At 41.7% G+C, this 25,159-nt stretch overlaps 1 protein-coding gene across 2 annotated transcripts in view; it reads right to left on the bottom strand.

Annotated features, from left to right (window-relative positions):
• Positions 1-25,159, bottom strand: part of ADAM9 (ADAM metallopeptidase domain 9) — a 100,202-nt gene that overhangs the window by 69,223 nt on the left and 5,820 nt on the right. For both annotated transcript variants that reach the window (XM_069766869.1, XM_069766870.1), the window contains exons 2-3: positions 6,878-6,972; positions 6,590-6,651 (exon numbers count right to left, since the gene is read on the bottom strand). In XM_069766869.1, the coding sequence (XP_069622970.1) occupies positions 6,590-6,651; positions 6,878-6,972 (157 nt within the window). The remainder of the gene's footprint in view (positions 1-6,589; positions 6,652-6,877; positions 6,973-25,159) is intronic.

The raw sequence follows: 25,159 nt of genomic DNA, 5'->3' as shown, positions 1-25,159 counted from the left end.
TTCTCTTGCGTATCACCCCTACTCTGGAACCCTCTACCCCAACACATCAGACTCTCACCTACCATCGAAACCTTCAAAAAGAACCTGAAGACCTACCTCTTCCGGCAAGCCTACAACCTGCAGTAACCACCGATCGACCAAACCGCTGCATGACCAGCTCTACCCTCGCCTAGTGTATTCTCACCCATCCGTTGTAGATTGTGAGCCTTCGCGGGCAGGGTCCTCTCTCCTCCTGTACCAGTTATGACTTGTATTGTTTAAGATTATTGTACCTGTTTTTATTATGTATACCCCTCCTCACATGTAAAGCGCCATGGAATAAATGGAGCTATAACAATAAATAATAATAATAATGTTCCTGATCTGCTGATCGGTTGAGCATGGGGATAGAAAGTTCGTGATCTGCCGATCGGTTGAGCATGGGGATAGAAAGTTCCTGATCTGCCGATCTGTTGAGCAAGGGGATAGAAAGTTCCTGATCTGCCAATCGGTGAGGGTCGCAGAGGTCAGATCCCCACTGATCAATCATACGGATGAGTGATCTTGTTCTCAATGGGCAACCCCTTCAAGTCAAGCCAGCTGTACCCTACAGTAGGTGGTAGAAAAGCTGGTGGAAGTGTGGGAGGAAGGGTGGGCCGGACCATGCGGCCATTGCACAGAGCTCCCATATAAAAAAAAAAAAAGGAGAGAGCCACGCATGCGTGAACACCTTTCTCCTCTTGAACATGACCAACAAGGACCTGTTCCCGAGATAAATGTTGATCCCAGTAGTGAGACCGTATCTACTGGACCTCTCTTTGTCATATCTTATTGCTGTGGGATAATTGTCCAAGATGGAGCAGAATGGAGACCCCATGGGATTGTCTCCACCTTAGATAATGTAAGTCCGCAAGGACAGGGTCCTCTCCCCTCTGTACCAGTCTGTCATTGTAAATTTGTTTACTGTAAACAATATCTATAACCCTGTATGTAACCCCTTTCTCATGTACAGCACCATGGAATTAATGGTGCTATAGAAATAATAATAATAATGTGGTGCTTCCTATAAAAATTCTCCATATTCTACTCTTATTGTGGTGGTCATCCTGATAAAGAACGCCCCCATATTGGTGGGATGCCATCAATAAGATGATTGATGATCAGTCACCAGCTTCCTGGCCAGGTAGAAAGTAAACAATAGTGCAATTTTAATTAGATTATTTCCAGGAACATCATCTACAGAAGTCACGACACAGATGTGCGGAGAAGGACAAGAAACACCATAAAAATACAAGAGAAGATTCTTCCAAGAAGGTCCCGAGGGTGCACTCATCCAAAACATATGTAGAAGATCAGCTGGTGCAATCACACATCTGGGATATTGAGCATCTGAATGGACGCCTGGAGAGAAGGAGCGTTCTCTATATACTGTATAATGGTGGGATTCTACAGTGGTGGAGAAAGTACTGACATATAGTGGAACATTTACCACCACAATCTTCTGGGGGTTGTCTGGGACTTAGAAAATGATGGCCTAGCCTTAGGATGAGATTGATGGGGTCTGAAACCTGACATCCTCACCGATCACCTGCTACCATACACGTAGAAGTACAAAGTGTATGGAGCTCGGACACCACTACTCCATACACCGAGTAGTGGCCGTTCTTAGGTACTGCAGATCAGCTACTATTGAAGTGAACTGGAGCAGAGCTGCAGTACTCAAGAATGGCGCTATATCTATAGATCAAGCAGATCCAGAGGTCCTGTCACAAGCAGCTAATAACACAAGCCTGGATACCAACATCGGAGAACCCTAGTGTGAGAACCTTATTTAGGTTTCATGATTTACATTGTTAGATCTCATGGTGTATATGGTAGGACCACCCCTGCGCTACATTCTAATTTATTGCTTTGAAACTCCGGTTGGGAACCTTAGGAATAGACGTGACTAGTCCAGCACCACCTACAGATGTCTTTTCCCAGCTCCACTCCAGGTGATCAAAGGATCATTTCACCCGACAAATGGGCATTTTGCTTGTGTTGGGCGATTGGCAGCCGGTTTACACAGCACGATTCTCCCGTTCGATCACAATAGTCGTGCAGTGTAAAAGGATCGTTACCCCTCATCTTAATATCACAATAGCTTATCTGAATAAAAAAAACATTTGTGATGTCGACAGTTCTAATATACAGCAGTTACTAACGAAAACCCACCCTAGGTGTCAAGGCATGACGCGGTCAGAAACCCATATCTCGCGTCACTTATAAACGCCCAATTGTGATGCATCAGTCGGTCGACAGCTATCTAGTGTGTATAGTGGCCTTTAGGGTACGTGAACACAGAATTTTTCTTTGAGGCGTTCCAAAATGAAAAGTTTTCAAATGGAAACCACTTCAGGAAATGCTCCTTCTTAGGATATGAGCACACAGAGTCTTTTGCGGAGTTTTTGGAGCAGAACTTCCACATTTTTTAGACTGACTTTAGACTGACTGCTCCAAAATGTCCTAAAAAAAAAATGTGTGGACATAACCTTACGGGAGATTTTGAAGGAGTTTTTTGGTTTCCTGTAGGGTTTAAGAGTTTTGAAATTGTTTTTTTTACTGATGTTTTCTAATTGGACAGAGCTTAGTTTGCGGCGGATTTCGTTGGGAGCCGCTTCACAGAAATGACATGCGCTCTTATTTTCTCACTGAGCATTTTTTAAAACCTGAAGCGTGGAAAAAAAAAACATCCAAAAACACAGAACTTCTGACCAATAAAGTGATCTTACAATAGAAATGAACTAGAAGAGTCTTTCAAGGGATATTTCTGGCCCTTTTTTTGTAGTGAACTCCAGGAAAAAAAAAAAAAACGTCCATATACATATACACTTATAAAAGAGGCATCCTGTGTGAGAACTTTCCACGCAACTCAATCTGAAGTCCAACTGATACTCTGACGACAGTGAGAAGCCATAGCCCATCCACCTCATTCATGGAAAATTCTTCACCACCGAACCAATCCGATAGTATGTGTTGTAAGACATGAATAGGACGGGGTGTAGCAGCTACATATGATAGCACAAATGCCAAGGGCCGACACTACTATTCACTATTATTAATTAGCAGGATGTGGCGGCACACTTTGGAGCTACAGTCTTCATATAAAGAACTTCTGTCACAGAGTGGAATTTGGGGCTAGAACTTAAGAATAACAATATATTCTTCTAAATAATGGATATTACAAAGTGTAAGTACTGGAAATACTGCAGGGAGTTAAAAAAAAATATGACTCCATAGTCTTGGCTACACTAATTAAACAATTCTATGACCAAGTCCATCCTCTAAAGGCCTTTAAACTTGGCCAGTAGTGGGCCATTATCCACTTAGTGCTACGATAGATATCCAAATGATATTCCCAATGTGCCCTGATAAAATTGTAACAGAACCGCCTCAACAACTCTTATCCATCGCATTGAGGATTATAGTCATACTAGGATAGATGCCAAAACACCAAGGACCTCTGGGTTTCTGAAGGTCCATTTTAATCCGGGTAAACATACTCTAAACTTGTAAAGCCAACAAGAGAGTAGACCGGACGCAAAAGTCTACCTAAACCCCTGATTGCATGGCATTATGGCCTTTCCATGTCTAACGTAAAACACTACCAATAGCTGTTGGAAGAACTCCTGAGTCCTCCGTGGTGGCTTATCTTCCATGAGAATGAAAATATGAGGCTTTGAAATATGATATGTCCAATCCTTCTTTCCTCCAACATCATCTATCAGGGAAAAGTCAGGAGGTCCTCATACGCATAGGATAATCACGTAGCTACACCAAAATCATTGGGTTCTGCTGATTTTGCTCTACTGTATATGGTGTTCTTATGAGAAGACCACCTGTCCATGACCTCAAATGACCTCGTTTTGCGTTATCCAATTCTTCAAATCCAACAAATGAAAGATTCAGAGCTCCACGTTACAAAGACAGAACCTGAACGTCATAATAATACATTTTAAGTAATTTATGAAATTATTTCCACCAAACAGAATAAGATGTCTTGTCGTAAATGACAATCGGAGTCCACATTTAGTTTTTCTAATACACTTTAAACGTCTGACTGGCCGCCAACCATTACATCATTGTTTTCTTGTGAAACATTTTAGAGATGTTCCGAGAAGTTCCAAGAAACACAGCAGACAAGTCACATTGGCATCTTAGCTGTGTCTCTCTGAATAAGACGCGAAAACAATGTCATCGAGGTCTACAAAGAGAATGTCATCCATTGTTACATAGATCCATATAATAAATGATTAGCCATAAACCCACTGGCAGGTGAAGTGAACAACATTGATGATCCCCAATAATGGTACCTGTCAAGGTGGGGGATATTAGGCTACATGTGAAAACAGTGCTTGAAGTAGATATGTTAGAGGCAGTAATAACGGGTAAAGGTAAGGTCTACGGCAAGGGTAATTGATGATGGCTACACGGCAGGGTCAGAGAATGTCCTAGAAAGCAGGTATTGTGGGTTGTTCCTGGTATACCCTGGTTAGTCCTTATCAAATGTGGTCCAAAGAAGGATAATGTGCCCTGTCACACTGCAAAAAGTCTGATGACTTGTCTCCAAATTTGTCAGGCCTCAGGACATAGGAAGAATGTACAAACTCCATGATGATGATGTTTCCTGTGCAAGTTGGTGACTCATCAAACAACCAACAATGACCCCAATGACTCAAGGATAATCTTTCATAGAAATAGATCAGACAGAGGTCAGATAACTCCATTCTGACTCCCTTTTTACAGAAGGGAACAACCACGTGATGCAGAAGACCAAGGAAGAAAGCTTCTCCATGGCTTATAGCCACAGAGACCACAAGGACAAAATTTCCCCTGCGAGGGGCACTTAATACCTTGCAAAATCAGTTGTTTGGTGGTGGTGGGGCTCACAAGTGATTATCACAGTGACTTTAAGACTAAAGCGGTTGTCAGAGATTTAATAAATGCCAAATTTAATATAATGTATTCCTCAGATGATCTAAAGAGTCATTTGTTTTATTCGGAAAGTGATTGGTAGAAATAAAAGGCAAGGAGTTGAAATCAAACCCGCTCATCCTTTTTTATCCCCGACATCTGCCTTAGTGGAGAGTTTTAGTAGCTTCCCTCCTAAACAGAGTGGCCCCCTTATTCCAAAAATTATGTCACAGCTGCTCTGACTTTTAATACATGAAATGGTGGAGCAGCACTACAAGTTATGGTGAACTTAGAACTGGCGTGCTGCTCTCCGGGTGGCCGGGTGTGTCTACGGTACAGGGAAACAACTCTTGGGAATACATTTATGTAAAACTCTATATTTGCCTATGTGTTATCTGATCTATTGTTTGTGCTGATTAGGAATGGATGATATGAGTGTACAGAAAAAAAGAAAACGGATGGGACGATGTCTGTCAGCATAATGCGAGTGTTCTTTCTTTAGCACAAAAGTCAGTAAGATGACAGATATATTGTAACATGAACTAGACAGGAAACAGTGATGGAGGATCCAAGTGTCTACCTAGATAAACACACAATGTACAGTACAACAGAGGAAAAACTGCCTCCATTTATAAGAAAATAACTACTGTAATACCGCCCCTATGAACAAGAATATAACTACTATAATACTGCCTCTATGTACAAGACTATAACTACTATAATACTGCCTCTATGTACAAGAATATAACTACTATAATACTGCCCCTATGTACAAGACTATAACTACTATAATACTGGCCCTATGTACAAGAATATAACTACTATAATACTGCCTCTATGTACAAGACTATAACTACTATAATACTGCCCCTAACTACTATAATACCACCCCTATGAACAAGAATATAACTACTATAATACTGCCTCTATGTACAAGACTATAACTACTATAATACTGCCCCTATGAACAAGAATATAACTACTATAATACTGCCTCTATGTACAAGACTATAACTACTATAATACTGCCCCTATGAACAAGAATAAAACTACTATAATACTGCCGCTATGTACAAGACTATAACTACTATAATACTGCTCCTATGTACAAGAATATAACTACTATAATACTGCTCCTATGTACAAGACTATAACTACTATAATACTGCCCCTATGTACAAGACTATAACTATTATAATACTGCCTCTATGTGCAAGAATATAACTACTATAATACTGCCCCTATGAACAAGAATATAACTACTATAATACTGCCCCTATGTACAAGAATATATCTACTATAATACTGCCTCCTATGTACAAGACTATAACTACTATAATACTGCACCTATGTACAAGAATATAACTACTATAATACTGCCCCTATATACAAGAATATAACTACTAGAATACTGCCCATACGTACAAGTATATAACTACTATATTACTGCCCTCTATTTACAAGAATATAACTACTATAATACTGCCCCCTATGTACAAGTATATAACTACTATAATACTGCCCACTATGTACAAGGTTCTAACTACTATAATACTGCCCCCTATGTACAAGGTTATAACTACTATAATACTGCCCCCTATGTTATATATGATACAACAGATCTCATGTTTCATATGATATCATAATATGAGAATACCTGTTGTGTTCAAGATGTAATATGTGGTCTTTGCCTTCAGCCTGGATGACGTAAGACAGACCCTGCAAAATACAACAATGGAGTTGACGAATTACTAAACGTGTACGGTAATTATCATGATTGTACTAACTATATATACACATCCATATACAGTACATACACACAATACACTATACTACCCAGAAAGAGACCCCTACAATCAGAAATCTCTAGCTTGCCTTCGGTTTAGTTGATTAGCATTATATATTACTGGAAAATATTATTTTAAGACCGGCAATAGGTAGTTACCTCTTGTAAGGAACCAGAAGCATCTCTTCTTAGACGGGTCAGTTTCTGGGGTATTATTATTTCATAAGAAGAAAGAAAAGATGATGGATCCAGACCTGATAAAGAGAGCACAAATATTAACCTAAGGAAAAACAAACTGAGCATATACCCTATAGTAATAAAAAGTAATAGTACATGTAAATAACAAGGGTACGGTACTTAGTTAATGCTAGCTTGATCGAAAAACCATAAAAGCCATCCCACCACGACAAGGTGACCCATCGGGACAGTCCTAACCTGTCTCCTGTATTAAACCCTTACCTTGTGTCAACCAACCTCAACGTGAAAAAGGGCAGAGAAGGACAGGAGCCTACTGGTCATGCACCTGTCCATGGGAAGCTATATAGATAAAGGACTAGCTCAAAAGGGGGCCATGCTCTTGTACAGTACAAGAAAATACAAAAAAAATGAGCCAGGCATACATTGGTATACAAGCACTGCATAACAGCACATTTCCACTAATAGTACATATAAGTAACATTGGGTACTTCTTTAACGCTATTTTGATCAAAAGAGCATAAAAGCCGTCCAACCGCGACAAGGTGAACCCAATCAGGATAGTCCTTGCCTGTCTCAAGTAAATTTTTGGGGTCCCTGCCCTGCAGTTATTCACATTGAGGTCATCTGACACAAGGTAAGGTTTAATACTAAAGACAGGTTAGGACCACCCCGACTGAGTACGCCTTGTCGTGGTGGGATGGCTTTTATGCTTTTTTTTTTTTCAACTAAGTGCCCTATGTTATTTACATGTACTATTACTTTTTACAAACTGCAGGGTGCATGCTCAATTTGTTTTTTCCTTGGTTTTGTCTGTGAAATGGCCACAGTGTGAACGCGGTCTTATGCAATACACGTATACCTACTTGTACTCCGGCTTATTTTTTTTTGTTTTGTGAGCACAAAACATTGTACATTGAAGAACTTGGGAGAGATTTTCTTGTATTAGACAAGAAGATATGGCACTGGTGCTTAACCCCTTCACAACCTTGGGGTTATTCCTTTACGTGCCTCCTTCTTCCCAGAGCCATAACTTTTTTATTTATTTTTTTACCATGTTCACTAGATGCTAAAACTTGTTGTATTTTACTTAAGTGGTGAAAAAAAATCTAAAGTTTGCAACAACAAAAATTTTTTTAAAAAAAGGGAGCCATTTTTCGAGACCCACAGCGTCTCCATTTTTCGGATCAGGGGTTGGGTGAGGGCTTATTTGTTGGGCGCCGAGCTGATGTTTTAAATTATACCATTTGGGAGTAGATTTGATGTTTTGATCACCCGTTATTGTATGCCTTATTGTAATTCTGGACTTTTGATTTTTTTTTTCTCATTACGCTGTTTACCGATCAAATTAATTATTTTTATATTTTGATAGACCGGGCGTTTCTGAACGCAGTGATAGAAAATGTGTATTTTTTAAATATATTTTTTATTTTTATATTGGGGTGATTTGAACTTTTATATTTTTTTTTTACTTTTCACTGGCTTCACTAGTCTCTATGGGAGACTAGAAACTGTGATCATCCAATTGTTTGTGACACACATAGCAGTGCTGAAGCCTTTCTAAGTGTAGTTACAATGCTCATCTGCTATGAGCGCAGGGTGGCACTCATAAGAATCTGGCAATGACAACTACAGGGGTATCCTGCAGACCCCGGGTTGACATGCCAACCAATCGGCAACCATCGGTCATGTGACATGGGCACCAATGGGCGGGGCTTATGATATGCTTCCAAAACTGCAGAGGTGATGAAACGCGCGTCGAGGTGCGGTGGTACAAACCTCACATCCTTGAGGTATGGCATACTACTCCTGCCGTTTTCATATTATGTATTGTATATTTTTTGTGATTTCTACTAAAAATTGTATATTTTACTATATTTCATCATGTGGCTCCATCTGTGAAGCCACAGAAGTGAAGGAATACTATTGGTTTCAAAATTAACAGGAATGTAACACAAACGGATTGTGGCTGCTGCTCCAGCCACTGTTCTCACAACAAATGGAAAGAGGACACAACAAATGAAGGAAAGAGGAATGTGGTGGATCAAGGGCGCTGCCGCTAACAGAAATTAATCCAGGCAGTAAGTATTAAAAAAAAAAAAACTTCCAATTTACAGCAATGCCAACGAACAAGCAAACAGAAACTAGTGTGTTTAATTGGGGGGAGTAAATACAAAGGGCAGAAAAGCAAGAACTAAAGTATTCTCTCTCCTTTGTTGGGTGTTCTCCAGCACTAACACTTACGAGCACTTATCCGCAGATTATCCGTTCATTGAAAAGGATGCAAGAGATCCAGCTATTGATAAGCAGAGACAGAAAATATATAAGGAAATACTTATTTACTATGATATTACAATAGTTATATTGTTCCTGAAGAAATTACATTTTTCAGTGGAAACAAAGGAATATTCCTTACTCAAGACCACCATTGTTTGAGGACATCAATCCATACTTGCTAAAGTATTAACCCCCTCCCTTGGCTTTTTTCCCTATTTTGTTGCAACACAACCTGTGTTAAAATACTTGTGTAATCCGATTTGTGTGTGATGCATCAGCAATAAATAGTCTAAATTGGTGAAGTGAGAAAAATATAGGCATAAATTACATTTATGGGTTCAAATAACTTAAAATTGGTATGTGCATATGTGTTCACCCCTTTTGCAATGTACCGTAAGTGTCACATGGCCGGTCAGTATATGCACACCTTTTCTGAAAGGCCAACACCATTAAGCAAGAGGCGCCATTAATCAAACAACACCATGAAGACCAAGGAGAGTTCTCAGTACAAGTCAGGGACAAAGTTGTTGAGGAGTGCAAGTCAGGGTTGGGTTATAAAAAAAATCCCAATCTCTGATGATCCCCTAGAGCACCATCAAATTCATTATCAAATTGAAGGAAGCACAAAAAACCTGCCAAGAAAGGGCTGCCCACCAAAACCTCAACCTGGGCAAAACGAGCACTAATCAGAGAGGCAGCACCGAGAACAAAGATAACCCTGAAGGAGCTGCAGAGTTCCCAATCAGAGACTGGAATATCTGTCCATACAACAACAATACGCCGTACACTCCACAGAAGTGGCATTTATGGAAGAGTGGGCAGAAAAAAAAGCCTTTACTTGCACACAAAGATTGTAAGGCTACTTTTGAGTTTGCCAAAAGATGAGTGGGAGACTCCACAAAAGTATGGAGGAAGATTTTGTGGTCAGATGAGACACAAATTGAACTTTTTGGCCACCAGGGTAAACCCTATGTCTGGTGGCAAGCCAATACAGATCATCACCCAAAGAACACCATCCTCACAGTGAAACATGTTGGTGGCAGCATCAGGCTGTGGGGATGTTTTTCAGCAGCAAGGAAAATGGTCCGAATTGAGGGGGAAGATGGATGCTGCAAAAAACAGGGATATTCTTAAGCAAAACCTGCAGTCTGTAAGTGATTTAAGACTGGGATGTAGATTTACTTTCCAACAAGAGAATGACCCAAAGCATACTGCTAAAGCAACACTTGAGGGGAAACGTGTAATTGTTTTGTAGTGGCCAAGTCAAAGCCCAGATCTTAATGCAATGGAGAATCTGTGGTTAGACGTGAAAATTGCTGTTCACCAGAGGAAACCATGTAACTTGAAGGAGTTGGAAAAGTTTTGTTTTGAGGAATGGGCAAAAATCACAGTGGCAATTTGTGGAAAGCTCGGAGACTTATCCAAAGCAATGTGCAGCTGTAATTGAAACCAAAGTAGGCTCTACAAGGTACTGACTAGAGGGGTGAACAGTTATGCACACTGAGGTTTTCAGTAATTTTGTCCTATTTCTTGTTTGTTTTAAAAAATGTTCAAATTTGTAGGCATGTTGTTAAGCTGAACTGATGCAAACCCTAAAAAAAAAAAAAATTCCAGGTTATGAGGTAGCAAAACTCAAAAGTGTCAAGGTATGAAGGGAAACACTTTTGCAAGGCACTGTAGATGGGAAAATAAACACCTGAGTCCTCAAGTTTTGTTGATACAGTGATACAGTGCCTCTTCATCTACAGATAGGCTGTGTGGTCTTGTGCAACTCATTTCTAAGGAATAAAGTTCTACAAATTGTTCACATCTGACTCCACAAAGAAGTTTAGGACAGAGTTGAGGGAGCTGCTGATAGGTGCTTATAACAAAAAAATTATTAGTACAGATGAGTTTGACTTTTTATCTACAGTACTTCTACAGCCGTCCCGAAATGCCAAAGGCTCAAAATGCCCTCCCCTATTTTGTCAGAGGTCAGGAGTCTTAGGCATTTATATCTATCAGTTCTGTCATGGCTTGTGACAGTCCTACCCTTCTAAACCCAAGCTATTGTAGATCTACCACAATTGGTTGGGATATGGGCAGATAAAGGGTCTTGGTTGGTGAATATTGACACGGAAGCTGTGTAATTTTTCATTTCACTTGAATACTGTCTGAAAGCAGAAGAATAGTACCAAAGAACCAAGAAGTGCCAGTGCCATGACTACAGTAAATTTGTTCTCACACTAGTTGAGTTTATCTAGACTAAGAATGTTTTCCGAGTCTTTAAACAAGATTTCTACAGCTAACTGAAAGGTACTGCAATGGGGTACCTGTGCGCCCCACATATTTTAATTTTGCTCTTAAAATAGTGGTAGAAATACCTCGTCTTTCGAGATGAACACTTGAAGTAATTACTAGTGATGAGCGAGCATACTCGTTGCTCGGGTTTTCCCGAGCACGCTCGGGTGACCTCCGTGTATTTGTTAGTGTACGGAGATTTGGTTCTCATCACCGCAGCTGAATGATTTACAGCTACTAGACAGCTTGATTATATGTGGGGATTCCCTAGCAACCAGGCAACCCCCACATGTACTCAGCCTGGTTAATAGCAATTATTCAGCTGAGGCGTTGAAAACTTAATCTCCGAACGATAACAAATACTCGGAGGTCACCCAAGCGTGTTCGGGAAAACCAGAGCAACGAGTACACTCGCTCATAACTAGTAATTACCAAGTTGCAAATAGACCCTAACTAAAGATCTTTAGACAATAAAATATAACTTTTAATGATTAATTATAATAATGAAAAAAACGTGCTCATTAAAAATACAGAGTCCATGATAGTTATTTATGTCCTGATTTGATGTATTGCTGGTATGGAAGGCTAAGTTCACATTAGCGTTGTGCGGGGCTGCGTCGGGCGCAGCCGCGGCGACGCATGCGTCCCTATATTTAACATGGGGGGCACATGGACATGCGTTGTCTTGCGTTTTGTGACGCATGCGTCATTTTGGCGCAACAGAAAACGCTGCATGATGCAGTTTTTTCTGCGCCAAAAATCATGCAAAAATGAATGCATGCGTCACAAAAAGCTGCGTTTTGCATGCGTTGTGCGTTGCCGACGCAGCACAGCACAACGCAAATGTGAACGTAGCCTAATACCTCCTCAAGCAGTGTGATTAAAAACTTCTGGGGGATATTACTACAGTGGTAGATTTTGGGAAGTATTTCCCTATTAGTGTATAGATCTAATAGTGATCTCACATGAAGGTAGGTATTGTTCAATTCCTCCCTTTATGCGATTTATAGTAATTAATTTCGCTGGCTATTTGCCTTTGTGGGGTACATATTTTTAGCACTTCCCCATGTGAAACCTAATAGCAGGCGAAATTAATGACTATAAATCACATAAAGGGAGGAATTGAACAATACCTACCCTCATGTGAGATCATTATTAGAACTAGCCTACAAAAAAAGAAAGCTTATGGCCCAGATGGGAATGTATACACCCAACATTAATAAAAAGAGGAATTAGAGTGTGTAATATACACACCAAATATTGATAGGATTTAGATCTCCCTTTTGTTCGTTCAGAATAGGCAAAAATAAACTATTATCATTTCTATTTTTGAAAGCTTTCTTCCACTCCTGTCTTGTGTATAAGTACCATCCAGGTATTGTGACCAATAATATCTGCGGTCACTCTTTACAAAGGGGAAGGACCCGAAATAACATGTCACTCCCCCTCTTGCATGGATGATTCAGGGACGTGTCAGTCTGCTGACTGCTGCGGTGATGATGATCTCGGTGCACCGCTCTTACAATGAAGGCATCAATGTTACACAACACAGACGTTTTTAGGAGGAAACATCTAGGATGTGATAACCGTTGGGTATCCTGGACTGCTGACGCTGATATAGCAATTTCAAAGAATAGGAGAAGATAACAGAAGCGGAAAATCAAAAATAATTATGACCGAAGTTTGTACATTCCCACTGTTTGAATGTTATTTTTTTTATTATTATTTTCAGTTTGGACTTTGAACATTTTAATCTGTAGAATGGACAGGCTTTAAAAAGTCCTTCACATGGAATGCCTTGTCTTATGGATTGGCTTATCGGTAAGACAACACCAGCCAACTTAAAAAGAAACACCTTATCTGAGCACGGTCGCTCAACACTAATACATGCCCATTACGGTACCTAAGATGTTGGAAGTCCAAATGGCCGTCTACACTGAGAACCAGCAGGCAATTACAATCCACAACACACTTCTCCTCCGCCATTAAAACTTTCACATCTCAAATTCAGTACTGGTTTTGGGTGAAGCGGTTTTAATACATAAATACAAAAGGGCGGGCAAAGTCAGAAAAGGGCCCCTGTGTAAGAACAATATATGGGCCCTTTGCAGATCAATAGCTCATCATAATGAACATCATCATCATCATAAAGCACAATTCTACCTGCTTTGGAGGTAAAAGTGGTATTTGATGGAATATGAAAGGTTGCTGACACGTGGACAAATCAAATTGAAAAGCAAGGAGATCATGTGGAAAAATTATGTATGTGTCTTTTCTAAAAGATGATTAAAAGGGGTTTACCAAGAATGTTATAACATTGTCCACATTGCATAATTAAAACGGTAGCTTGTTCTAGTTACGTTTCGGGATGGACTGCGGTCTGAATAAACACAGCTCCCAGACCTGCGTTGAGAAAGGTTGTGACATCAGAATAAATACATTTTCTCCTCGACCGACTGAGTAGAGTACTGAAGAAGGATCCAAAGAAAAAAAGAAAAAAAGCAGGCGCACTATTAGCTCCAAACCACCAATTATAAAACCCTCAGACCAGTCGGCGTTATAATAAGCCACTACGGAATGCGGTGCTCGTAGAAAACAGGTAAAAGTTCTGTAATGACGAAATGTAAAAGAAAACGAGCACTCACCATCCGTGCAAAAAGTGTCCTTCCTTTATTGAGGCTTCATATTAAAACAGCAGGACATAGCAGGGAGAACCTGTGGTTCCAAGACGACGGCCGTTTCGCTCTCCTGAGCTTCTTCTTAGACCCGTAGAAGCTCAGGAGAGCGAAACGGCCGTCGTCTTGGAACCACAGGTTCTCCCTGCTATGTCCTGCTGTTTTAATATGAAGCCTCAATAAAGGAAGGACACTTTTTGCACGGATGGTGAGTGCTCGTTTACTTTTACATTTCGAGAGTACTGAAGAAATAAAGTCCTTTGTATGCAGTCAGCAGAGTAGATTTATTTCTTCTCCTGTCACAGCCCTTCTCCTCAGCTCATGTGCTTCCGATACAGCTTCTCTGTCAGTTGAGACACAGGTCTCAGGAGCTGCGCTTCTTCAGACTGCAGCCCATTCTGACACGATTAGAACGATCTGCTGTTTGAATTATGTGATGGGTCCATTTTATTACATTTTTGGAGAACCCCTTTGAAATAAATTCTACAGCCACAGCACAGATCATTTTTTATTCAACCTCATATTATATTATTTAAAAGGTAAAGTAGTCACCTAGATTTGAACTCTCTCCCCAGGCATCCACTTAGGCCATATTGCTAAGCACACATCGTTGGCCCTCCTTATAATCTTACACAACCTGCTGGCTCGGATTAGCACAGAACTCAAAACACTCGCTCTTGTGACTCCGAACACTCGGCGCTACACATACAAATAATCCTTTCAGACGCTCTGCAGTCATGGAAATGTTTAAATAAGTTATTTTCTCTTCGTTTGGAGAACTGCAGACAAGTCTGCTAAAGAAAGCCAGGGAGAGGAAAAAAAACAGGGACACCACCAGTGTCAAGACGTACCTGCACCGCAGAGCTGTCCTACTTATAGACGCCTCTAAATATAGATGAAGGCACATTCTGATTTCACTCGTCATGGACGTTAGCATTCCTATTAATGGGGGTAACAGAGCAACTTTAGGCTTTGACAATGCGGATGACTAATGATGAGTCGATTTTAGGAATTCTTTAAGGGGCAACTTTCATCCTGCTACATCATATCCTTACTGTGGTCTTTCATGGGTTCAATAGGCTTCTGAGCAATGCTTGCCATTTGTGACCTAAAAGTAGAAACCCATGGGAACTTAGAGAATAGGATGTCAAAAATCACCACCGATAATCATGTCTTACTGACAGATGCCCTATAAGATAGATCAATCAAGTACAGGTGCAGCACAGGAGAACATCCTGAGGCTATGATAATGGAAGTTTCAGGTCATGAGCCGGTTCTAGGACAAGTGTAAGTCTATCAATAAAACATTTTCTCCTTCCACAACTCGTTTTTCTATGAGACGTAAAGCAGTTCTGAGTTGTGAAGGCTGCAGCCGATCAGTGGCAACGATCATGTGACATAACAGAGATATAGCACAGTCATGGCTGGAAGGAGGCCAGTCCGGGGGTGGGTATTTAAAGAAAACAGATGAGTATGGCATCTTAACGACAAAACTCCATGTAAGAAAATGTATGCAAATTAGATCAAAAGGTAGCTACTAGTGATGAGCGTGTATACTCGTTGCTCGGGTGACCTCCGAGTATTTGATAGTGCTCGGAGATTTAGTTTTCCTTGCCGCAGCTGGATGATTTGCGACTGCTAGACAGCTTGATTACATGTGGGGATTCCCTAGCAACCAGGCAACCCCCACATGTACTCAGGCTGTCTAGTAGCTGTAAATCATACAGCTGAGTCAGCAAAAACTAAATCTCCGAGCAGTCATAAATACTCGAAGATCACCCGAGCATGCTCTGGAAAACCCGAGTAACGAGTACACTCGCTCATCACTAGTCGCTACAGAACCCTGTAAGTCAATGGCTGAGCCTTTAAACCATGCAAAATATTCCAGGTTTGTTAATGGGTCGGACATTGACTTTTGGGGTTGTTAGCTCCCAACAGGTGACACTTGTGAGATACCCCCTCTACCTGAACAAATGAAAACCAACTTGCAAGCACTGACTCCCAATACGCTATATGCCTTCCTTAAAGGGTATTTCTAGTCTTAGGCTGGCCATACACATTAGATGGCTGTCGACTGAACGATGCTTTGGCCGATCGTTCAACCGAAAGCCATCTCGGTCGAGTCCCCCAAATACAGTAGATATTGTTCAAAGTCGGTGGCTTATCTCCAGGAGACCAATGCAATCCGAAGACAAAATCGGACATGTGCGATCAACATCTGCCCTGTCCATCAATAAGCCGTGCCGCCATACACAAGCTGTCGATTGAACCCATTGCCCACCAATGATTGGCAGCTTTGGTCTGTCCACAGAGGTCAATCATTGGCAAAAGCGGGAGTTAGAGAGAGGTCATCACTGAGAAGACGAGCAGGGCTGCAGCAGAGAAATGTTATCAAAACTACAGCGAGAAGCCCAGTAAGTTATATAATGCTAGAAACACAGTCTAGGCCTCTATTTTTTTGGCTGCCCTCAAGTTGGGAAGCATAAACTCGGTAACAAATTTCCTTTAAGAAGTCTTTTTGCCTGGTATCTGCTGGATTTCACAAGTGCCTACAGGAATTTTACTCTATAGATTAAGTATATGTACAGCTCTGGCAAAAATTAAGAGACCACCACATCAAAACCCTGTCATGGGCAGCCCAATCTCCAGACCTGAACCCCACTGAAAACCTATAGAAAGTAATCAAGAGGATGATGGATAGTCACAAGCCATCAAACAAAGAAGAACTGCTTACATTTTTGCGCCAGAAGCAGTGTGAAAGACTGGTGGAAAGCATGCCAAGACGCATGAATGCCGTGATTAAAAATCATGGTTATTCCACAAAATATTGATTTCTGAACTCTTCCTGAGTTAAAACATTAGTATTGTTGTTTCTAAATGAGTATGAACTTGTTTTCTTTGCATTATTTGAGGTCTGAAAGCACTGGGGTTTGTTTTTTGTTTTTTTTTTATTTTGACCATTTTTGTCAGATAAAAAATACAAAATTTATTGCTTGGAAATTCCGAGACACGTTGTCAGAAGTTTATAGACTAAAAGAACAATTTACATTTTACTCAAAAATATACCTATAAAGAGAAAATCAGACAAACTAAACATTTTGCAGTGGTCTCTTAATTTTTGCCAGAGCTGTGTATGGCCTAACCTTCTTTATCTTAGACACTAGCTCTCATATAGATTTCTCCGCATGACTCATTAGACACCCAATATAAATTTCTCAATACTTCTGCTGTCCTACAGAAATTGCGTTCGTAACTAGTCACACGTAGTCACGCTGTCCAAGTATCTCGATGAGGTCATGCTATAGATAACCTCGACTTCCTCTGGTGTTAGAGAATTCACCGTATTTCACAAAAGGAGCAGGCAATTATATTCTTATCAAATAATAAAAATGCTTTTATCAAGGACTCAAATGTATAAGTTGGACGTGTGCGGTCTGAATTTTATCACACAGAGCGCACCGACTCATGTAATTCAATAGCGCTGTTCAGATGGTCGAATCCTCTCTTGGTCCAAGTGTCCATTAGAAATAAGAAAAAATAAAGTCACAGCATGCACTGCTCTAGTCATAATTAACTCAGATGAGAGTCTCCCATTCAAGTCTATGAATGTGGAATAAAAACATAGAATGTCCCACCTGAGCTGTGGAATTCTGCAGGGTGACCATGAGCCTCTTGGCTGTTTCTCTAATTAGCGCTCTCCTTGCTTGAGATATCAGTTTAGGTGGACGGCCATGTCCTGGTAGGTTTGCAGTTGCTCCATTCTACTCCCATTTTGTGATGAAGGATTGAACAATTCTCCGTGAGATGTTCAGAACTTGGGTGTGTTGTTTTTTTTTTATACCCTAACCCTGCTTTACTCTTTTCCACAACTTTATCCCTGACCTGTCTGGTGTGCTCCTTGGATTTCATGATGCTGTTTGACCCCTAATGTTCTCAAACAAACCACTGAGGCCTTCACAGAACATCTGTAGTTATACAGAGAATAAATTACACATAGGTGGACTCAATTTACTAATGATGTGACTTCTGGATACAATTGATCAATCAGGATTATATTTAGGGGCATCAGACTACAGCGGGGCTAAATATAAATGAATGGCACAATTTTCAGATTTATATTTTTTTTTTAAAAATGAGAAAACCTTGTATCATTTCTTTTACACTTCACAAATACCTTCGACTTTGCGATGTTATATCAAATAAAATCCCAATAAAATATATTTTAGTGTGTGGGTGTAACATAAAAAAAATGTGGAAAAGTGGGCGTGAATACTTTTTCAAGGCACTGTATTTTCGGAGATTTTCTATAGGAAAAGAATGTAAACTCCGGCAAGAGCGATCATCCAGCTAGTTAGGACTTCGTAACAGTCACCTTGAAGCCAAATAATCACGCAAACTAAAAACAAATTGTAACGGATTATTTTTCTTGTTCGTGTAGTGCAGATGCAAACCAAGTCACTTATCTAACTTCTCAGCAGAAAACCTCTGAACTCAGGTGAAGGATCCTTCTCTGGCGGTCACACAGTCACCGAGCAGTAAATTCCTTCCTTATCTAGCTGGGCTCAAATATGGTAATAGCAAAAAGCCATTATAGGGCCGAGTAATATTTCTTTTTTTTCTTCCAGCTAGTGCTAAAAGACAAGGTTGGGTGGATAAAAAAGCCATTGTCCATATGAGTAAGGCCTGACCCCGCTCCTGCACGGAGAACAGGCGGGCCCACCCTGTCCTGCCAAAAGAGCTGCTGGAGGAATGTCAGATCCCCGGCTCCTAATAATGCGGATTAACCAAACAAAAGCATTTCTACAACTGTGAAGACGATCCCAATGTTCTGAGTAATCTCTACGGGATGAGAGACGCTCGGTCAACAACCATGACAGCCCCGACTCCACGGCATTGAGTGTACAGTGCCGCAAGTCTTGGCCTGCGGATACATTGTGAGGCATATGGCTGTCAAATTGTGACTACTGGGCTGCTCTATTGCGTCACGACCGCCTGAGCTCGAAAACCGGAATGTGGCTCTGCCTCTCCCCCATGCTTTACACTGCAGCTCCCAGAAGGAAGTCAGGGTATGGTTTCCATCACAGGATATAGGTCATGAAGGTACGAAAAGCAGAAGCCCCGATCAGCTGTTCCTGGTGCCGGATAAGATCAGGTGTGAAGTGGAACTTCACAGCTCAGTCATGTGCGGAGTGGCCACGGCCGGGTACTGAACATCCACCCGCTATCCAAATAAAAAGGCGATGACCTGCAGTTATAGCAACAAAATGAAAAAGATCCAGCATCCGCAGGAAATAAGGTAAGTATATGTATACATTACTTTATTAGCAACGTAGTTAAAAAAAGGGAAAAATTAATAATCAAAATATACAAAAAAGTATAAAAAAACATAGCATAACCCCTCTTAGTGACTTTGGTCTACGCATTTCGAGCATAACCACCCTTAGTGACTTGGGGCTATGTGTTTCGAGCATAACCATTCTTAGTGACTTGGGGCTACGCGTTTCGAGCATAACCACTCTTAGTAACTTGGGGCTACGCGTTTCGAGCATAACCACCCTTAGTGACTTGGGGCTACGTGTTTCGAGCATAACCACTCTTAGTAACTTGGGTCTACGTGTTCCGAGCATAACCACTCTTAGTGACTTGGGTCTATGCGTTTCGAGCATAACCACCCTTAGTGACTTGGGTCTACGCGTTTCGAGCATAACCACCCTTAGTGACTTGGGTCTACGCGTTTCGAGCATAACCACCCTTAGTGACTTGGGTCTACGCGTTTTGAGCATAACTGCTCTTAGCCCTGAGGACTGAGTGGTTATGCTCAAAACAAGTAGACCTGTGTCTTTTTATGCTTTTTGTATATTTTAAATATTTCCTTTTTTTAACTAGGTTATTTTAATAATTATTTCATTAGCAACAGCTAAAAAAGGAGAAATTAAAATATAGAAAGTGAATAAAAAGGATGTGGGTTTACACGTTTCGAGCATAACCGCTCTTAGTCCTTAGAGCGATTATGCTCGAAACGCGTAGACCTGTGTTCTTTTATGCTCTTTGTATGTTTTGATTTTTAATTTTTCCCTATTTTTAACTATGTTGCTAATAAAATAATGTTTTAATATACTTACCTTGTTTCCTGCGGATGCTGGATTTTTCCATTTTGCTGCTATATTTGCAACCAGAAGTTGGTTTGGAGCCTCCGCGCAAGGCACCTTTAATCAAGGCATTTTTCAACAATTGGTGAGCCGATATACAACTTCTCTATTTTTGGTTGATCTGCAGTACCCTGCTGCGGCCCCTACACAGTTTATGGAGTCGTGCTGGTTCGCTCCATAATTGATCACATCCAGTCGCCTGCACCAAGAATAGCTGATCTCTGAAGTTGCTGGGTGTTGTGCACCCACCGATCTGACATTAATGACCAATCTCCGGGACAGCAAATCAAAATAACAGTCCTGGACAACCCCTTTAAATCAATCTGAAACCTTCTTTTTACTGGAGATCAGACACAGTGACTCAATGGGGGCTAAAAGGACAGTCTTTGGGCGGCCTCTGGTGAGCGTATAAGTGCCTATGGATACATCTGACATGCACAAGGAGCTTTCCCAGCTCATCTGGCATGAGGACAGTGTGACAGTGCCCTTAGTGGGTAAGGGAAGGAGGAATCGGCCACAGGTTATATGTCATGCATAATTGGTCTTGGATGCAGTTTTGCCCATGCTAAAATCCGGTCCTATTCTGCATAATATATAGATTATACATTTATTATATGTGTATTTCTATATTAGTGTTAATGTGTACATATATGATGGTGGAACATCTTGCAGGATAAAGTGGAGGTACGTGCCCACACGATATGCTCATAGCTCCTGCCTCGCTCTCACCACCTCCTCCGTGTAAATCGGGAAGCAGCCATTCCGGGAGGTTTCACTTTTTTGGGGAAATGTTTTCAGCCTGTCTTGTTCCAGGATATAAGAAATATTTATGTTATCTGGGCAGGAAACCAACTTTTCCCGAGTAGTAAGCAAAGCACGAGCTCAGTCTGGGAGTTTTGGAAAAAGCAAAAAAAAAGCTTGACGCAGCCGAGGGCAAGGACTGTTTTCAGTAAGCCAGATGAAGGCGGCCTCTGCTGCATCATTACATGGAGGTCATGCCACAGAGGAGTCCAGGGACTAACTGTCAGTGAATGATAACAATAAATTGCTGAAACCTCCGTAACGGCTCCTGAGACAGGGATAAATAGGGGTGGGGTTCACCGCCTGGGGGGGAATCAAGTTTTCCATTCACCGGCTGAAAACTGAAATCTTGGCGATAGTCAGGAACTGAAACACAAAGTCCATCACAAACTTGTGAACTTTCTATTCTGCCATAACGAAAAGGGGAAAAAGATCCGATTGGACAACCCGCGGCTAACCAAGGACCAGCTGGGGATCAACCTGCGCACAGACCAGTCCAGGAGGAGGGGCACTTATTTCTCCAACAGCACCCTAAAGTATGGTGGACTGCATTGAGCAGGGGTTGGACAGGGGTGGGACACGATGACCCTGGAGGTCCCTTCCAACCCTAACAGTCTATTATTCTATGACTTCCTATATAGATTCGATGGGGACGGTTGTAGACAGTTGGGTAGAGTTATTATTGGGGATCTAAAGTCTATTAGCACACTATATGAATACAAATATGTGCCCCCTATATGACACCTTCAGGGGCTTTTACCATATCCCATAAATCCATAGACATGAATATGGAGCTGGCTCCCTCTTTGAAGACGTAACAACTTCCTCTCTTCTGGGAAGGTTTTCGATCAGATTTTGGAGGTGTCTGTGGGAATTTTTGTCCATTCACCCAGAAGAACATTTGTGAGGTCAGACACTGAGGTTGGGGAGAAGCCAAACTCCCCCAACCATGTCTTATTGACCTCGTCAGTGGGCACAATCATGGGGAACAGAAAAGGGCCTTCCCCAAACCGTTCCCACATAGTAGGAAGCTACAATTGTCCAAGATGCCTTGGCAAGCTGGAAATAAGAGGCCGAGCCTCCGTATCATTATCCTCCACCAAACTGTACAGCCGGCACAATACAGTCAGGCGGGTAACGTTCTCCTGATATGCACCAAACCCAAACTCGTCCATCAGGTGCCACATAGAGAAGTGTGATCCATCACAAGAAGTTTCCTCTGCTCCACAGTCCAGCGTTGGTGGCTTTACACTACTCCATCCGACGTTTGGCATTGTGCTTGGTGATGTAAGGCTGCATGCAGCTTTTTGGCCATGGAGCTTCCGGCGGGGCCCAGTGTGCTGATGTTAATACCAGAGAAGGTTCGGTAACTCCAGTAATATAGACAGCAGAACGTTTGTGATTTTTTTTTTTGCCCTCTGCTCCTCAGCATTCGGTAACCCCCCTCAATAATATCACTCACAGGTGATGGGGGAATATTTAGGAGGGAAGAACTGTCATGGACTGACCTGTTACACCGGTGGCTCCTATATTTGTACATGACAGGGCAATGTGTATACAGACCCTAACGTGTATGGTCATAATACAGAATCCAGAAGTTTGCAGAACAAATCTGATATAAAATATATATATTTTTTAATTTTATTCATTTTAGAAAATTACCAGTGTGACCTGTACAGGGAAGCACAATCATACCCCCCCTTGGCCGTCAGTGCATGTGTCTATGCCGATGTACTGATGACATGGTAGTGAGGGTCCGGGGTCTCGTGACTTCCTGTACTGTAGGATGAATCAGCTCCGTCCCTGCAGATAATGTAATGGCCGGTTCTGTAAACAGGAGCTGCGCTCGGCTAAAATCCATCTAATCCTCTTAGGACAAGTATGACAAAGCCATTATTCAATACCAGGATCATAAGAGCAGGCTAGAAAATCTGGAAAAATGGACTTACGGTATATCCAGAAAAATAACTTCGGCTTGGCACTGTGGGCAACTGCCCAGGGCTACAGGTTCCTTAGGGGCTCGTAAGGGTAAGGGTATGTTCACACAACGTTTTTTATCACACAGCTCTGGAAAAAGTGCTCAGAAAACACTAAAAAAAACACTATGTAAAAATGACTTGCTGTTCCTATGTTCAGGCTTTTAACCCCTGCAGTTTTCCAAAAATGCCAAGTGGTCAAAAGAAGCTGTCTGACCCTTCTTCAGGTGTTTCCCACTTACAAGATGCTCAACAGTTTGCAATAGAAGAAGTTAATGGGGACCTTTGGGTGTCTTTAAGTCAACCTTGTCTTCATTATTCAAAGAAACAACGCTAAAAAGATCCCAAAAAAAAAAGCTTGAGAAAAAAAAAGACAAAACGGTGCTCCGGAAAAGGCCAAAATAAGTTGCATATCCCGAAGTCTCTTCTGCTTGCAAAAAAGGCAGCTTTTGACGTCACGAAAAAGACGCGGTGTGAACTTACCCTTAAACCTCCAAGAAGCGGAGCATGAAAACATTTACTGCCCTGAACTAGGGGAGACTCTATGCGTTACATTGCAGCATTACTTCCGCACTGTATGGCGGTGTTAAGCGACAGCTGTATGGTAGTATTATTTGGATTCTGCGTGGAGGTATTATTTTAAGGTACAGGATTGGATGGGCAATGAAGAAAAGTTTAGTTGGCATTGCATATTTTTTCTAGATTTTTTTAATAAAAATATGTTTAAAAATGTCTCCGAGAGAGTGTATTGAGTGCATGAGTCTATTCTAATGGATCGCCGGACTGAATGATCCTGCATCATAAGGGCGAGGAAAAAGGTGCCAGGGCCCTGCACTGTGACAGGATGGTATTCTGCACATTTAGATTTCTGGTTTTAGAGCTGAAAATAAAATGACTGGAAACATCTCTCCTCTCAACCACGAAAAAAAAAAAAAATGTGCAAGTCATTCCCAGCAAGCAAAGGTTCAAATTATTTTTAGTAAATGATTAAAAATGTATAACTAGTAATAGTAATAAAGGCGTCCATCAGCTCCATACTCCAGAAATGCTTTAAAGTTAAGAGTATACATCCCAGGAATTGTCACCTAGGCCCTTGTGTGGCTTATAGGCCAAGATATTTAGGAAGAGGGGATGATCCACTGCATAATGAGGGAGAGTTTCCGTTGTGGTCAAGGAAATCAACTGTATAGGCGGCCATATAGGTCATAGGTCAGTATGTATCAGTGATCACCAGCAAAATGGATCAGTTCTCACCTAATCCAAAAATACCTGACCAGTCAGGCAAAACACATATACAGCAGGCCAGGAAGAACACACACACTATATATATATATATATTTTATAACCTTTACTAGTAAAACAATGGCCAATATATTTCTCGGACCAACATACATGACTTTTCACAGTGCATCAGTGCTCATGTTTGACAGTGCTCTATTAAGAAAATTGGGTCAATCTTCAATGGTTGATTCTCATTCATTTCCAGAATTTGTCCGCTATAAAGGAAGATAAGCAATAAGAGGGGAAAGAGGGGGGTTATAAGAGAATGTTCTTCCTGGCCTGCTGTATATCCAGTATGTGTCAGTCAAGTACGTAACGATCCTGGAAAAATCATCATCAGTTAAGTGGTCACTGTGTGGAAGCAGGGCTCGTGGGTTCTACCTACGCGTGGGCAGGCGAGGCGAGAGCGGCCTCTCGTCCTGCGCGTGGGCAGCCGGGGCGAGCACGGCATTTTGACCTACGCGTGGGAAGCCGGCCTCTTTCCTTGCATGTGGGCAGCTGAGACGAGGCGAGCGTGGCCTCTCTCCCTGTGCGTGGGCAGCTGAAGCGAGTCGGCCTCTCTCCCTGCTCGCGTGCACAGCTGAGCCGAGACGAGTGTGGCCTCTCTTCCTGCGCGTGGGGAGCTGAGCTGGGGCGAGCGTGGCCTCTCTCCCTGCGCGTAGGCAGCAGAGGCGAGCCAGCCTCTCTCCCTGCACACGGCCAGCCGAGGCGAGCCAGCCTCTCTCCCTGCGCGTGGGCAGCCGAGGCGAGCCAGCCTCTCTCCCTGCGTGTGGGCAGCCGAGGCAAGCCAACCTCTCTCCCTGCGCA

This window comes from Ranitomeya imitator, chromosome 4 (assembly GCF_032444005.1).
Source record: "Ranitomeya imitator isolate aRanImi1 chromosome 4, aRanImi1.pri, whole genome shotgun sequence".
NCBI lineage: Eukaryota > Metazoa > Chordata > Amphibia > Anura > Dendrobatidae > Ranitomeya > Ranitomeya imitator.
This window is presented reverse-complemented; position numbering and strand designations above follow the sequence as displayed.